Raw genomic sequence first — 16301 nt, forward strand, 5'->3', positions numbered from 1 at the left:
ATTTTCTTTGGCTGGATCATTTTCCATACAGCCCTTTTTTATTCCACAGTAGAATGAAAACTATGTCCTCTCTAACCAACTCTGGTATTAACATCAATTTGAACATTCCTAAGTAAGAACACAGGCCTATAGATATGCAGCCCAAAGGGGAAAAGAGTTAACCTTCAGTAACTCATATTACTAATGTGAACAATGTGCTTTTGATGTCTGAGTTCTGGATCATTCTCCTGCTTCTTATCTGCTATCCTTCTCCTGTCCTATCCAAACAAAAAAGGCCATGATCCAAATAAGGAGACAGGCTGTATATTGCCAAAACATCTACACGCTTTTGAGTGGTGAACTTCAGGGAGGGGGGCACAGCAAGTTGTAGAGTAGCCACGGTGGGGAGTGGCAGAAAGGGGTAAACGGTGGGAAAGGGCTGTCACTAGGGAGTGGGGCTGTCTCCAAACCTCCAGTCAAGTTTAAATCACATAGAGCTCTACCGACTCTCAGTTTGCATCCTCCTCTCCTCTCTTGTGCTCACTCACTCTGAGCTCCCCTCTGTCTCTCTCCTCCTCTCTGCATCTGCCAGTTGCTCTCCCAGTCAACCTTGTGAGGGCTCTTGTGAGGGCTTTTTCTCTGTACATCTGCAACAGCTTCTGACTCTAAGAAACAAAAATTTTCTTTTTCTGTGAAGGCTGCAAAATACTGAGACTCTACTGTCACCATGGAGGCCATCAAGAAGAAGATGCAGATGCTGAAGTTGGACAAGGAGAATGCCATCGACAGGGCAGAACAGGCTGAGTCTGACAAAAAGGCAGCAGAGGATAAATGCAAGCAGGTGAGACACGGATGATGGGTTTTATGGGAAGCCACAGGAACAAGAACAGGTGCATAGTATAGATAAGAACGCTTAAAAAGAACATGAATACTGTACACATTATGCGCAGCATGTGCAAAATTAACAACTGAAATACAAAGAATTGGATAAAATGCCATATACATCGCAAAAATATGTTAATATACACAAGGATAGCTACTGCATGTAGTATGGTTATAGTTTAACAAAACTTGTTTGAGTTATTTAGTCTAAGGAAAACTCAAAAACTAACAAAATTTGTTACTGAAGTTTCTGTGTGGCATACTGCAAATAATGGAACATCAACTGGATTATTTTATGTGATTTTGTGGACATTGTCCATATTATGCTAAATATCAGTATAAAAATATATATAATATTGTTGTGATATTGATTTCAGTCATATTGCACAGCTCTATCTGGAGTAGTAAAAAGAATATCAAAGTTATTATGACACCTAGTTGCTCCAAAATTAATTTTATTAGATTATTTTGCAAAAACAGCTCAATACTGTTAATTTGCTATCAACATATAATATTAACATAGAGGTATTCCATAAATTTCAACAACGTTCTGGTCTAAATTTAAAAATAAAGTCACCAAACACTTGTGCGGACTGCAGAGTGGCTCAACTCACTAAAATCTCAAGTATTTCCTAAAGCACCAAATGCCGAATTACAGAGAGCAGCTGATACTGAGCCCCAGGGCCGTGTCTTGTGGTGGGCAGGAGATAATTGAGGGTGTCCATAGAGAAGCACAAGCAGATTGGCAAAGTGACGACTGCTCTGACTCTAGTCAACTGCATTTCCCAGTATCCTTGTCTCAATTGAAGTCTGTACAATATCAAAGAAACCTCACAAATTCCAAATATCTGCACACCCATATTTGGCACTGCAGTGCTAAGGCCTCAGACAGCTTGATATTTTGAGGGCTAACTTAATAATAGCATACTTGTACCCCTTGACACAAGCAAAGTAGAATCTGGAGATGTAATAGGATATTTGAGGTTTCTAAATAGAGGCAATTATTGCACAGTGGGAGGTGGTGTCGTCATCATGGAGTTGTGAAAGGAATGCTGGAGAGGGAGTTGAAGAGGCTTGGACAAAGCCAGGATCTACATTAAAGCAAGTGGAAAGAATCCCCTCTGTGGTGGCTAATGCCCTAATCACACCCGCAGAGACCACAAGGAGTGACAGTTGTCACTGGCACCGCACATATGGACCCACAGCATGTCTTCCACATCAAGGAACAGTCAGCATGAAATCCTAGAAGATTATGCACAGCTCTTTGGTTTGTTTGGATGGCAAGGGATACAAGAAGTGCTAAGAGATGCTTTCTTTGCTATTCTTGGCATGATGAGATGAACATCAGTGTGCAGTTAGGCTGACGGAAGGCACTGAAAATACACAAAACTTATGCTGAATATCAACATACAATACACAGAACATTAGGCACACACAAGCAGCAATCAAAAGATTAGTTTTCCCAAATTACAAAATATTCAGCAGCAATGTGTCTTTTCAGAAACAATGTACCAGTTACTTTCGATAAGCTGCAGACCTCATGATGAATGGTTTAGTTTTGAATGACTTTCTAGAGGAAAAATAGAGGTAACAGCAACACTTCTTTGAACTTCCCTTGGCATGTTGCCCTAGGAATGGCAATATAAATCGGCTCACTACTTTTGTCCAGGCTGAAATATCTCAACAAATACTGGATGAAATTGCCATGAAAATTGTGTCCTGTGACTTTTCATCTAGTGCCTTCATAAGTTGAGAATTTCAAGTTGTCTATTTTGGGTTTTGACCCAGTACCTGCAAACCTACTTACGTTAGAAGATGGTGAACATGGTAAACATTATTCCTGAACATGAACATGTTAGCACTGGCACTGTGAGCATGTTTGCATGGTGACATTAGCATTCAGCTCAAGCCACCACAGCCTCAGAGATCCCCTAGCACAGCTGTAAACTCTCCCTTAAAGGTAATTGTTTATTATCTATATGGCAACGCATCAGTAGAAATAAGTCAGAAAATCCACCTTAACTAATGAGAAAATGTCCATCATTTTATAAAACAATAAATATCTTCATTTTAAAATAATGCTGCATTGTTCCACAGTTTCATTCATACTTACTTTTATATAGCAAAATCTTGGTTTATTTAGCTGTGTCCTTTCTAACTCTCTGTCATTATTTCTGTCTTTCAGTTGGAGGACGAGCTGCTGGCTCTGCAGAAGAAACTGAAGGGAACAGAGGATGAGCTGGACAAGTACTCGGAGGCCCTGAAGGATGCTCAGGAGAAACTGGAACTGTCGGAGAAGAAGGCCACAGATGTGAGTTTACCACAAAGACGCCATCTGAAACACATTATCCACATTACAGTGGAACACCACAACTTCTAATTTTCAGTCCTATAACGTATCAATAGCCACTGTTTAAGGTGGCCTGAACTGAATATTGCTCCTTGACTGAAAAAGATCAGTGGTAGTGGCACATTCAGGATTCAGTGCTTTTCCATGAAAATTAGTGAAGAGAATCACTGAATTCAGCACTTAATACACTCAGTCTGAGAGCTGCTCTTACTGCTTAATCTCCCAAAAAAGGTCTTGCCTGGACTCGCCTTAATAGTTAAGTTGTTTGAGAGTAATGAAATTTTTAAGTTTCAATTATTTCAACAACACAAAGGACTAAAAGAATTCAGTGAATAGGACCTCTGTACCAAAGGTTTGCCAGGAGGCAGAATTTGAAAATCCCATTTTGTGTATTAAACAGTCAGGTAACATACAGTGTGTGTCAAAAACTAAACTCCCACTTTGACTCTGTGAATCACTTATTGATCAAACACAATGTAGAATGACCAGCTGATGGCAACTTACAACCCTGAAATAAATCTTGAAATGATCAGTTTATATCTTCTAACCCAGAGAGTGCTGAGAATCACAGAGTTATTGGTGTCTCACTTTGGTGTGTAACTGAACTTTTTCTCAAGCACAGACAAAACTTGGCCAGCCTGTAGCCGACCAGGAATCCCAGGAATGCAGCTTAAGCAAACAGAGAACTGCATACTGCAGTGCCTAATGAAATCAATGCTCTGGCCTTTTTTGGGGCGGAGATATTATACCCTCCTCTGTCTGGACTTACAGTACATACCTTATTGATGAACAATGGTCAATGACCATTCATCTTTAAAGAGGGTTGACCTCATTTATGAGCAGTATCTTAGACGTGACACCAGTTTTTCTATTCTTTGGCAAGATGCATTATCTCAAAGTAACAAAACCATGTTTTTTTGCATACACATAATTATTGGGCCAGCAACCAATTATAATTTTGATTATTGGCCAATCTGCTAATTATTTTTTGAATGAATTGTTTTCTTGATTAATAGTTTGGTCCACAAATTTCAGAAAACAGTGAAAAACCATTTTCAAAATTTCCTAAAGCCAAATGTGACTTCTTTTGTTCTGTCTGACCAACTGTCCAAACCCCAAAACTCTATTCAGTTTCCTTTCACAAAGGACAAAAAGAAGCAGCAGATTTTTTTTTTTTTGCTTCAAGAAAATTATTAAGAAGAGCAACTGGTTATCAAAATAGACACAGATTAATCAACTAATGGTTTCAGGACTAATATTTACACTAAAATCTAACTGAATATATAGCATTAAATGAAGGCTACCACACAGTGCATCTCTAAAACCACCAGTGAAAGCAGGTGAGATAAGACCCCAAAGATTAAAGGTCAGATAACAAATGATGTCAGTCTCAGATGACCTATCAGATGCACACAGATCTGCTTTTTGTAGGCCCGTCCACCACTGCTCCTTCTTCTAATGTGTTTCACGACTGCTTCTGTGGGATGCTGATACATATAAATGTGATACAAGGACAGAAAGAGAAAATAAACCCAGACTTTGCTCTGAAAAGTAAGAAGGAGGAGGAGGAGGCAGCAGAAGGGGGCGCTGAAGGAATGTGTCGCCACCCGATGGCTGCGGGTCATGTCTGCAACCAAATCAATTTACATTCCAAGCCACTGCAGGTCAACAACCCCTGTTAGAGAGGATTATTACCGCCCCACCCCACTCTTGACCCTCCTCCGATTATAGAAGTAAATCTTTGGACCTTTGATTTCTATATAGTTTCATAACTTGCCTCTCTCTCTCCTTCACAAACACACTTTTACTTTTCTTCTCCTTTCTCGTCCACACGAACACATCCCGTGTGATGATTAACATTCTTGGACATGCTTCATTCATCTGAATCAGATAGATGATTCAGACCCACACTCTTCCTCTTGATCTCTACCCTCCTCCTTCTAATCAGAGCACAAAAATGCAGCCTAAGCAACACCTTACATTTGCCATATAAGTCCACAAAAGAAAATCCAGACACACACACACACACTAATGTTACACACCTCTTTTGTGGAGGAAAAGAGCAGTCCCTTCCCCTCCTAAATCCTGTGATGTCATTAGAGACAGGCTTCTTCACAGGATTGGAGGATCTCGCCATAAATTTCCTGAAAACTCCCAGCCCTTTCTCCCCCCCATCCCAGCACTGCACGTCCCTGATTTCCTGCCCGACAAAAAAAAAAAAAAAAAACCTTTTCGTCGGAGCTTGCAACTTTGACGCAAATCAATAACTTTTGAAGAATCCACCGAGTCGGTCCAGGCCACCACATCTCGGGCTCCTTCTTTGCTTTTTTGAGAAAACAAAGTAATCGAGATTATGGAAGTAGTGAAGAAGAAAATCCAAACCCTCCAGCAACAAGTTGATGAGGCAGAAGATCGTGCACTGGCAGTACAAAGGGAGTTGGACACTGAACGGGAACTGCGCGAAAAAGTGAGATTATTCATCATTTATCCGATCTGAGCTACATTTGTTTGCTTTGTCGTTAATTCTCGCATACCTGTTGAGCATCTCTACGGAGGATTGTAAAGAATTTACACAGAATCTGTCAGCGTTGGGCTGCAGGTAGCGAGGATAATGCTCACACAACGCCCCGTAAGAATCTAAAACATCTGAAACTTTTCCTGCGTATCTCAGTGGTAAAACTGTCATTTTTGACTTCCAATGTTTCGGTATAGTCATTTTAGAGGGTTATGGGAAGTTGAGGCATCGTTGTAGAGAGTTTTTTTCGCAGACTTTTGTTCGGCTTAATTACCTAACTTCAGCCCCCCCGTATCTACTAAAACACGTAGAAATGCTGCGAGCGGCCCTCGGTGTCACATTAACTGTCATCGTCTTTGTTTAAAAAGGGACGGTTGGATTATAACGTTTTATAGTCTTCATTATTCCCAGTTACAGTTTAAGACACTTGGGAAACGTGGTATGTTCCTGTTTTGCGAAACAGGGAAAAGTCTTTGCTCTTCTCGCCCTTTGAGCTTTTTGACTGAATGACATAAATGAAACTGGGAGCAGCAATCACTCCTCCTGCTCCTCCTCTGTGCAGGAAGAAGAGAGCAGACGTATATATATTTCTATATCTGTGATATCAGTCTCACAGAAAACCAGCTGAAAAGAAATAATCTGTTGTCCCCCAAACATGCATGGGTTTACATTACAAAGGTCTGTCCAGCTGCACCACTTCAGATATGTCAGGGTTAAAAATTTCACTCTGTTGTCCCTACATCAGCATGTTTTCAGATCATCTGGTCAAGCTGCAAAGTCCAGAACTCGTCATGGCTCTTAAGATAAAAATTGATTGCCCTTAAGATGTCTGACCCACTGGACAGGAAGGAAAAAGAAAATAGGAAAAGATGCATGTCTTGGAGAGTATTTCACTGGGTTCCAGAGAATAAATAGGCATAATTAATTGATTATCAATAAAAAGCTCATAATGTCCAGACCTTTAGACAGCGTGAAATCAGTGTATATAAACTGATTACACCTAACCATAACTGTAGTGTTATTGGAGCCTTGCACTCAAAACCAAGAGCCAACAAACTAACTTTTACTTTAAAATAAATAATTTGGTATTATACTTCCAGTTTTGAGTGTGCAGCTCTGGCCATCCTGAGCAGCGCCTTTCCTCTTGAGGCAGCAGCATGTTTCCTGGTTAACCTTTGACCTGTGACCTCTCTCTCTCTCTCTCTCTCTCTCTCTCTCTCTCTCTCTCCCTCTCCCTCTCTCTCTCTGTCTGCCTCTCTTTCTGTCTCTGCTGTAGGCCGAGAGCGATGTGGCATCTTTGAACCGCAGAATCCAGCTGGTGGAGGAGGAGCTGGACCGTGCTCAGGAGAGACTGGCCACAGCCCTGCAGAAACTGGAGGAGGCTGAGAAGGCTGCAGATGAGAGTGAAAGGTGACAATCAACAGAGGCTTCACAAGAATTCATGATAGTGCCTGCAGTAGCAGAGCAAGTTCAAATATATATTTTTTTAAAATCATTGTCTCCATAATGAAAATCAATATTAGCTTTAATGTGTTAACCACAAATTGTTGACATGCCATCTGCTATGTCATATGCCATAAGATAATCAGCCATAAATCAGCTTTTAGCTTTTCTGCATATTACTTTTTGTGCTAAAGATCCTGTATATACAGGCATTATTGAAATGTCTATAGACCAGAAGGGAAATGTCTGTCCTCGCGCTGGGCCACTGATGAAGGGGCCATATGTATTTTTCTTGTAAAGACTGGAGAAGTTGTTGGTTCTGAAAATATTTATTTTTCTATGAGAAATTACAGATTCAAAGCTTATGCTGATCAGCAACCACAAACAACTCAGAACCACATGGGTAATTAAACAAAACGATGCAAATTGCACAAATACCCACAAGCTCTTTGGCAGTTCCTCAAGCATCTTCACAATATTTGGAGTGAAGCAGGGTAACTTTCCACAGAAACTTTGATTTTAAGCAGTCCGTTGAACTGAAATTGTCACCTCTAGCTGATGTGAAATGTCTGGGATGCTTCAATAATGACAAGAGCATTTTCGTCTTGTTGAACTGAAGGCTGGGTTTCTCTCTCTCTCTGTCTCTCTTATCTTTAGAGGCATGAAGGTGATTGAGAACAGAGCCATGAAAGATGAGGAGAAGATGGAGATTCAGGAAATGCAACTCAAAGAAGCCAAACACATCGCTGAGGAGGCCGACCGCAAATATGAGGAGGTGCGGGCACAGAGATCAGATTTCAGCTCACTTTCAGTTTTCAGTTGAGTGATGAACCTGATCTAAATTTTTGTCTTTGCTCGACTGTGATTTCATGTCTTTTTGATGTCAGGTTGCCCGTAAACTGGTAATCCTTGAGGGTGAGCTGGAGAGAGCAGAGGAGAGGGCAGAAATTGCTGAACTGTAAGCACAAGCTCAAAAAAAAACCTAAAAAAGAAGTCAGCTTCAGACATATTCAATGCCAGAAACAGTTACTAAAAACAATCTCTAATGTTTTGCTCTGTTCATGCAGAAAATGTGGTGACCTGGAAGAGGAGCTCAAGAACGTCACCAACAATCTCAAGTCACTAGAGGCTCAGTCTGATAAGGTAAGTTTTCTGTTCTATCAGCTTGTTGCTGACCCTCAAACAACTTCACACATTAACGCCCATAGCTGTGGCCCAGTATAACAGCTCAGCTCTCAATTTTCCTTCCTATCCTTCCCCATCTTGTCCAAAATGAGCTTCAAAACTTTAAAACTCTCATTTAACTCATGTAAAAAGAGACAAATGTTATATGACATACATATTCATATAATTTTCAACCTACATATTGGGCATGAAAATGTGGAATAACTAGTTTTCACAAATGAAAACATTGTGATGTTTATTGTTTTGACCATGAAATGATTTCCTTCTCCACAGTACTCTGAGAAAGAAGACAGATATGAGGAGGAGATTAAAGTCCTGAATGACAGACTTAAGGAGGTAAGTTCATGTCTATTCAAGCTATATTCGCAAAGGCAAACTAAGCTGTATCTGGATGATTAATATCTTGTTGTTTTTTGTTTTTTCTCAAAGGCGGAAACCCGTGCAGAGTTTGCAGAAAGGACAGTGGCTAAGCTGGAAAAGACCATAGATGACTTAGAAGGTACACTTCATTTAAATGCCTCTTTTCAATCCTGCAACAAACTAAAATGTTTCTTTAACTCAAACTTTGTTCAGATCTTTACTATTCTTAATTTTCTTAATCTTTTTCCTTGATTTCTCTCTTTCTCCTCCTCATTTCTCCCCTGTGGTCTGCACAATTCTGCATTTTCCTCTGAACCTACTCCACCTGCTTTCTCTCTGCCCCTTGACCTGCAGACGAACTGTACACTCAGAAGCTGAAATACAAGGCTATCAGTGAGGAGCTGGATCATGCCCTCAATGATATGAACACCTTGTAAACCTTGCAATTAGGTCATGGTGTTTTCACTTTCCCTTTGTCTTTTTTTGCCTGATTAGAAACACTTTGTCTTTTCTTTTTCCCCTTCGCTCTCACTGCTCTTTGCTGCTTTTCCATTCAAGTAAAGCTTAATAAAGATATTTCTATTTTGTCCTGTCTTCTGTCTTTTTAATTAAGATTGATTTTTACCACTCTGCATCGGTAATTTTCTTCATTTAAGGTTCAAAGTTGTATTACACTTTGTTCCTTAGCTTTACAGTCAGTTATACAGTTTTCAGTATATAGTTTCTATGATTATTTGCCACAACAGAAAAGCCAAATTTGTAGGTTTATATTATTGTACACAAGTATATTTCTTTTGCTTTGCCTTCGCTACAATGAACCACATTTTATTAGCTTACCTGTTAATGTTATCAACTGATCTGTACTCTAACAAAGCCATTATACTTTATATCTGCTGCTATTTTTTTTTATTGCAGAGAGTCTATCACACGCAAAAGAGGAAAACATAGGAATGCACCAAGTCCTGGACCAAACACTGCAGGAGCTAAGTAGCTTGTAAAAGTGCCAAGAAGAACATCAATTAAAAAAAAAAAAAAAAAAAAACTTGTTTTATAAAAGATATTTTCAACATGCCATCCAGTCTCTGTAATTTCACTCTTACTCTTGGTTGTTAAACACATGTACCCCTTTTATATATTTATGTTTCCTTTGTTTCTTTTCCTTTTTTAAAAAATGGTTTTGGGTCCAAATGATTTCTGTTTCGGTGCTGGAAATTGTGTTAGACCGTACTGAGCACAAATAAAACTGATGACGTGAATGATGATGATGACGGTGATAAAGCAAGTTTTATGTGTTTAGTGTCTGTGTCTTCTGTGTGAGCACTCAAGGTTCTACATACATGTTTTTGTGTGTCCTTCAGGCAGTTTCAACACACATCCATAAACTGTAACAGGAGAAAGAGCTCACCCTTCAATTTACATGTGCTAACATGCACAGTGTTTTTTTTTGTGTGTGCTCTGCCAAGACAGTGAATTCCTCAAACACAAAACTGGAGATATTGTTGAGCTGCTGGCCCTTTGGTCCCACAACAATAATGTCACAGAGTGCTTGTTTCTTTTTCCAGTGAGGCATATTTAAGTGACTGTTAAATCTTAACATTAATGACAGCAGTCAAATTACATATGACCACATCCTCCTCCATGAATGTTCCGTTTTTATAGTAATTGTGATAAAGTGTGGTGTCGATTCAACTTTATGATCATTTTGGTGGATACAGTTTGTGGTGATGTTGAACTGTGTTGCACTATACGGTGATGTGTTTCTATCAATTAGCCTTCCCTCACTGATATGTATGGGGTGGACAAAATAGTAGAAACACCTGTCTGTATAACACAATACTGTTCAACAGCACCATGAACTGCGGCCTCCTGAATGACTGCACAGCTGAATCAATGCTTCTCTTTCAGCACAAACGGAAAACTCTTCCTCTCATGAAGGGAAGATTTATTGCAGTTGGTGTATCTAATAAACTGCCAATTGAGTGTTTGTATGTATATATGTAAGCAGCATTGTAATGTTGCACTAGTACTGTCAAGTAATTCTAAAATAATGCATCATACTATATAAATTGAACACGTGTTTTTCAGGTAAAATCTTAATCTGTATAGTAACTCCTAATTATAATTGTACAATATGTAGTGGAGTAAAAAGTAGAATATATATATCTGAAAATTACTAGTGTAAAGTTAATATATTCAAGTCTCCCAGAATTATCGTGGCCAGGATTACTTTACTTAACGACCTTATAACTTTGCACCATTAATGTAGTTAGTGGTGTACAGTAGTTAGTGAGTAAACGCCCACTGGTCCCAGAGACGTACCGGAGGTGAATTCCGCTCCAGCAGGGGGCGTCATTTCTATACATTCACGACTCCGTTTCGCCGGGCGGGATTTCCGCAATAATATCAAGTATGGCGAAGACGTACGATTATTTGTTTAAATTACTGTTAATCGGTGACTCCGGTGTCGGGAAGACCTGTGTGCTGTTCAGGTTTTCGGAAGACGCCTTCAACTCGACGTTTATCTCAACCATAGGTAAGGTTTTACTGATGCAAACTGTGTCTTTCTGTCTGTTTACAATACGCCAGTGGGCTGTCTCAGAGGCTCTGTCTACTTGCTGGAATCCTTGCTCTGCTCCCGTGAAGGTTGGAAGTAGTTTCTCTTTGTCATTAGATTATTAAGGAATCTCTTAATCGTTAAAATGAGATGTTACTAACACAACGAACCGGTTACTACAAGAGACGACAAGGGTCAGCACTGTTGTCTGCGTGTTTTGTATGAGGTTAAAATAGGAGCACAGATGATTGTGTTACAGTATATTCTCATGCCGGGTGGCTATCCTGCAAGCTAACAAATACCTCTGACGTTAGCCATTAGGCCCCGTCTACATTCTGGTACACACCGGAAAGCGTGTTGTATAGCACGTTATAGCGTTATAAAAGCACCGTTATTTTTTTTATGCACATATTATTATAGTGACAAGAGGTCGAACTCCCAGTTCAGTTTATTCCGCGTACACAACTGTCTTTTTTATGTGTGTTTCACGGCAGTGTGAACCAGTGTTTGACAGCTATACTATGCTAGCAAGCTAACGTTATGATTGACATGCATGATCCTTCTTTATCCCTCCAGGCATTGATTTCAAGATTAGGACAATAGAGCTTGACGGCAAGAAGATAAAGTTACAGATATGGTGAGTTCAATTGCTTAAATACAGGACATGTGACAAGATGGCAGCGTTTTTGTTAATGTTTGCACTCAGGTTCCTTTAGGCTCCCAGATGTCCTTAGAGAAACAGGATTTCTCTACCTCAGAAGTAACTAGTTTGAAGATGAACTTAAAAGTTTTTAATTACAATTTTAACAGATGTTATTTCACTCATTATGTGTAGTTTCTGTCCTCAGCAGCAGATTTATAGCCCATAAAATTAATCAATTTAATCCCAGTCCCTACACTGGCTTCTCATATATCAAAACATAATTCCTCCTTGCTATATCATTCTGCTGCAAAAAAAAAGCCTATATTAGATAAACAAATCTTGAGAAGCGTTCTTGTCATTCTTAACTGCAGTGCAAAGTTGATGGGAATGCTGATCTTTGAGGTGCTCCATATTTGTTCTTAAACTTTCTGATATCTGACAATGTGTTTTTCAGGGATACGGCAGGCCAGGAGCGCTTCCGAACAATCACAACAGCCTACTACAGAGGCGCAATGGTGGGTATCTTTATGGACTGACAGGTGGATGCAGCATAAATCTACTTTCTGGGGAAACCATGGCTCTTGAGCTCTGCTGATCTCAACTGATTTGATTTACTGTTCTTTACAGGGCATCATGCTTGTGTACGACATCACCAACGAGAAGTCTTTTGATAATATCAAGAACTGGATAAGGAACATAGAGGAGGTATTTACTGGCCCAAATATAACCTCTTTTGTGTGCTTACTACCTCTTCAGATATCTGATTGGCAGCATGTAGCATGTTATATTAAATTTTCTTTTTTTTTTTTTTTTTTTTTTTAATCAAGCATGCATCATCTGATGTTGAGAAGATGGTCCTTGGCAACAAGTGTGACATCAACGACAAGCGGCAGGTGTCCAAAGACAGGGGGGAGAAGGTCAGAGGTTTAAGTTATTAATACATTGTCTGAGGGTTGTATTTGATAGCAGGTACCGTTATAACATAAATAAGATTGTCAACAGACTTTTATAATTGCTTCCCATTTTCTTTCAGCTTGCATTAGAGTATGGAATCAAGTTCATGGAGACCAGTGCAAAGGCCAACATCAATGTGGAAAACGTAAGTGGCCTTTCTTTGGGTTACAGTATGCTTCATAGATGCATCACAAATGTGACAACATGTATATTTGATCTGGTCCACAGGCATTTTTGACACTTGCCAGAGACATCAAATCGAAAATGGACACAAAATTGGTAAGATGAACTTTTGATCATTCAGCTCAGTATTTCACATCGTGAGAAAATGATACCTGTAGTGAGGAAGTTTCAGCAGCAGATTTTCTTAAATCCCAAACTTCTGAAAATTAATAGATAGGTGCCTCTGGCTATTACAAATGTGGAAAAAGGAAGGAAGATATATGAATAGAAAGTTAATGAACTGGAAGAAAACTGCCACAGAGCTACATAGTTCTACTTGACAGATGAGTGTCCTGTCTACTTGTTGTTTTGCTGCAGGAGGGCAACACGCCGCAGGGGAGCAGTCACGGAGTCAAGATCTCAGAGCCTCAGAAAAAGACCAGCTTCTTCCGCTGTAGCCTACTCTGAGGGCCGAGGCCTTCGACACTGGCTGCCAGCTGGCTGGACATAAATGGACTGTGCTTGCCCTTAGCACTTCCTCTCCCTTCCCTCTTTCTACCCAGCCATGACCTGTCCTCCCGGTCCACACAAACCATTTTAGTCCCAGTAAGTGGAGGACTTCCTCTCCTCTCTTCCTCTTCTGAAAGCTTCCAGTGGTGCATCTCTTCCATTTTTAAGGAGATCTGTTGTCTTCATGCGTCAGGCCGCTTGACTGGTGGAGGACTTGACCTGGAGCATTGTCCAGATGTTCCATATCACACAAAAGACAGGCTCTTACTTCTCATGTTAGTCTCTTTGTCCTGCGCACTTATATTCCATACAGCCGGTAGCACAACCGAGAATGAGAAATCATTTAATTATTATCAACGTTTTGGGATTATAAATACAAATGTGATATTTAGATATATTTTTATTAGTACTCTCTCCCTTTTTATGTGATAAATCTCATCCAGAGACTGATAGGCTTGGACCCCAGTGAAACAGTGCTGCACATGCTTTCTTTTCTTTTCAGCTGTTAAGAAGCATATCAAACATAATGCGGTAAAGGATCAGAGAAGAATTGGCTTGGAAGGCTTTCTGTTTGAGTTTTGCGCCTTTGTTTGCATGCAGTCCTCGACAGTCAGTTAGTGTGACTAAAAAGTGTGTGTCATCGTGCTCTAATCATTACCCACTGCCTCTTTTCAGCCTCTGCGAAAGCTTTCAAGTGCTTGAGAGCAGTTTGGCAACACAGAACTTAAAAATAAAATCCAGGTTTCTGTCTCTAGTTTAAATTATGATTTCAAATTATCAGCAAAACACTGCTGAGGTGACATGTTTCTGCGTACACTCTAGACAACCTTGAGACAAAACATTGGAAATACAAATTTGAATACATTTTTGTGTGCTCACACTGCATTGCTGTCCATTTCTAAGCGAACCATTTAGGAACGTGCAAAAGTACTTGCTGCATAATTAAACTAATCCTTCACAGTGAAGTAAGTGTAATAAGATTATGGTTGATTGTTTGGTCTGCAAAATAGTGAAAAATGCCAAACAAACAAACAAAAGATCCCCACAATCAGGATAGTTTTTTGATCTATTTTCCTTCAGTCGACCAATCATTTGAGTTCTAAATAAGATAATTTCAAAGTTCAAATTCCTTTTAATTTGAATCGCATGAAGGTTTTGTAGCAACTCTCACTCACTCTCAAGCTAAATGACGTCTCTGGTTATTTGATCAGCAGTTAAAATCACTCTTGAGGTTTCACACTGTAATCTCCCTCCACCACTATCCAAGCAGCTCTCCTTGCACTTTACCAGTAACTCGTGTTTTGTGTGTAGTCTGTGCCAAGTGATAGTTTTGCAGTACAGCAATACAATTACTTAGTTAAAAAAATGTTTTGATCTAAAGAGTCTTGGTAATATGATGGGCACAATTCCTAAATTTTACTGCACCTACTTATAAAAGACTTGATCTCCTTTGCTGTTTCTCTGTTAGTGATCCACTGTCCTGGTATTAACATCGCCCTGACGTGCTTCAACAGTTACACATATTTATAGAAGAATTTGCGAGCCTCTGTTTCTGTGCTAACGCCCTGCCAAACTATGGTTTAAAAGTGGTATTTTCTTGGCTTACATGGAAGCTGGCTCGACCTAAGCTTAAATGTGGTCCCGTTAGTATTATTGTACATTTTCTTGTGCATTTGTGTTTCATTGTGGCCCCTTAGTTTGACCACTAGATGGCACCATAGGCACAGTGTGCATCATAGGTGACCACCTAAACTCAGATTTGAACCAGTATTTTACTAAGACCACGAGCCACAGAGAACTAGGATCGTGTGATGCAAACATGTACCATCGACTCGTATTTGACATTGATGTTGAGTCTCAGTCTGTTTCCATTGTTCCTTGTGTTTCCTTCCTACATTTGTTGCTAGTCTGAAAATCCAGCTCCTATATGCACAATATTGAGTGGGAATCTGTGTTTGCTTGCCTGCACCTTTTTAATAACAAATAATTTGGGACCTCATGACGACCATGACCATTTGTCTTAACCGCTAATACTCAGTTCTGTCATAGGTGAGCTATGCATTGTGAATCTTGGACCTGTGCATATTTGTGTAATGTAATTTTCAGACATACTTGTAGACCTGTACAGTTGAGTGTATGGGATTTTTGTGTGTGTGTGTGTGTGTTTTGTTTCGTTCACTGAGCCAAAAAGAGGACACGCTCTGTTTGTAGAAAACTGCGTTGCTGCATCAGTGCGAGTGAAATTTACCATGATGGACGGTCATGAAGGAAGAGTCAGGACGTTGAGATGTGGAGATAGTGCTGTTGTCTCATTTGAGTGAATCTGTAGCTTTAAGTAATAAACAGAAACATAGGGAGCAAACTTTTGTGGGACTTGAGCTGTATCATTTTCAGCCTAAATGATATTTGTTTATGTTTTTAAATCATATCCTTTTTCTTAAGACTCCTGTAACATGTCATAATATGCTTTACATCCCTTTTTACAGCCATATTTTCATTCCATTGATTGTGAAGTACACAGGGAGAATAATACAATGCATTTTGGAAAAAAAGGTGGAAAAAAAACATTGTAAATATCACATTGAAAAGAGATCTACTTAAATTGTACTGTACTTTCTAAACACATATGAAAATGTATCTACAATTTGTAGATATGTGTACTTTTGATTTATTAAAATAAGATTATAAAACGCAGCTTCTTTAATTTGGGGTCTTTATTGGTTGTCAAGGGAAACTACACCGTCATTGGGCCCATGTTCCCAAA

General features: G+C 39.6%; 2 protein-coding genes across 5 annotated transcripts; both read left to right on the forward strand.

Annotated features, from left to right (window-relative positions):
• Window positions 1-421: 421 nt before the first annotated feature.
• tpm4b (tropomyosin 4b) lies at window positions 422-9756 on the forward strand. 4 transcript variants are annotated; one of them, XM_041054805.1, is made up of 9 exons: window positions 422-820; window positions 3047-3172; window positions 7003-7136; window positions 7827-7944; window positions 8057-8127; window positions 8237-8312; window positions 8628-8690; window positions 8784-8853; window positions 9069-9301. In XM_041054805.1, the coding sequence occupies exons 1-9, from the start codon at window positions 707-709 to the stop codon at window positions 9149-9151; spliced, it is 855 nt and encodes a 284-aa protein (XP_040910739.1). In that variant the 5' UTR covers window positions 422-706; the 3' UTR covers window positions 9152-9301. The 4 variants fall into 4 exon arrangements, with proteins under 4 accessions (XP_040910739.1, XP_040910737.1, XP_040910741.1 ...); XM_041054803.1 differs by lacking the exon at window positions 9069-9301 and adding an exon at window positions 9630-9756 and having other exon boundaries at window positions 426-820; XM_041054807.1 differs by lacking the exons at window positions 422-820; window positions 3047-3172 and adding an exon at window positions 5373-5678.
• A 1310-nt stretch (window positions 9757-11066) lies between these two features.
• Window positions 11067-16231, forward strand: LOC121192867 (ras-related protein Rab-8A-like). Its single transcript, XM_041054808.1, has 8 exons — window positions 11067-11247; window positions 11845-11905; window positions 12366-12426; window positions 12539-12616; window positions 12739-12828; window positions 12945-13010; window positions 13094-13144; window positions 13406-16231. Exons 1-8 carry the CDS (start codon window positions 11124-11126, stop codon window positions 13493-13495), a joined length of 621 nt encoding a protein of 206 aa, XP_040910742.1. The 5' UTR covers window positions 11067-11123; the 3' UTR covers window positions 13496-16231.
• The last annotated feature ends 70 nt before the right edge of the window (window positions 16232-16301 follow it).

This window comes from Toxotes jaculatrix, chromosome 14 (genome assembly GCF_017976425.1).
Source record: "Toxotes jaculatrix isolate fToxJac2 chromosome 14, fToxJac2.pri, whole genome shotgun sequence".
Lineage (NCBI taxonomy): Eukaryota > Metazoa > Chordata > Actinopteri > Toxotidae > Toxotes > Toxotes jaculatrix.

What these genes read in the sequence shown, in the direction of transcription:
- tpm4b (XM_041054805.1), top strand. Translation starts at nt 707, where the DNA reads ATGGAGGCCATCAAGAAGAAGATGCAGATGCTGAAGTTGGACAAGGAG. An exon ending in CGGAGAAGAAGGCCACAGAT is followed by an intron (nt 3,173 to 7,002) that starts GTGAGTTTACCA and finishes TCTCTGCTGTAG; the next exon opens with GCCGAGAGCGATGTGGCATC. An exon ending in CCGACCGCAAATATGAGGAG is followed by an intron (nt 7,945 to 8,056) that starts GTGCGGGCACAG and finishes TTTTGATGTCAG; the next exon opens with GTTGCCCGTAAACTGGTAAT.
- LOC121192867 (XM_041054808.1), top strand. Translation starts at nt 11,124, where the DNA reads ATGGCGAAGACGTACGATTATTTGTTTAAATTACTGTTAATCGGTGAC. An exon ending in AAGATAAAGTTACAGATATG is followed by an intron (nt 11,906 to 12,365) that starts GTGAGTTCAATT and finishes TGTGTTTTTCAG; the next exon opens with GGATACGGCAGGCCAGGAGC. An exon ending in CGAAAATGGACACAAAATTG is followed by an intron (nt 13,145 to 13,405) that starts GTAAGATGAACT and finishes GTTTTGCTGCAG; the next exon opens with GAGGGCAACACGCCGCAGGG.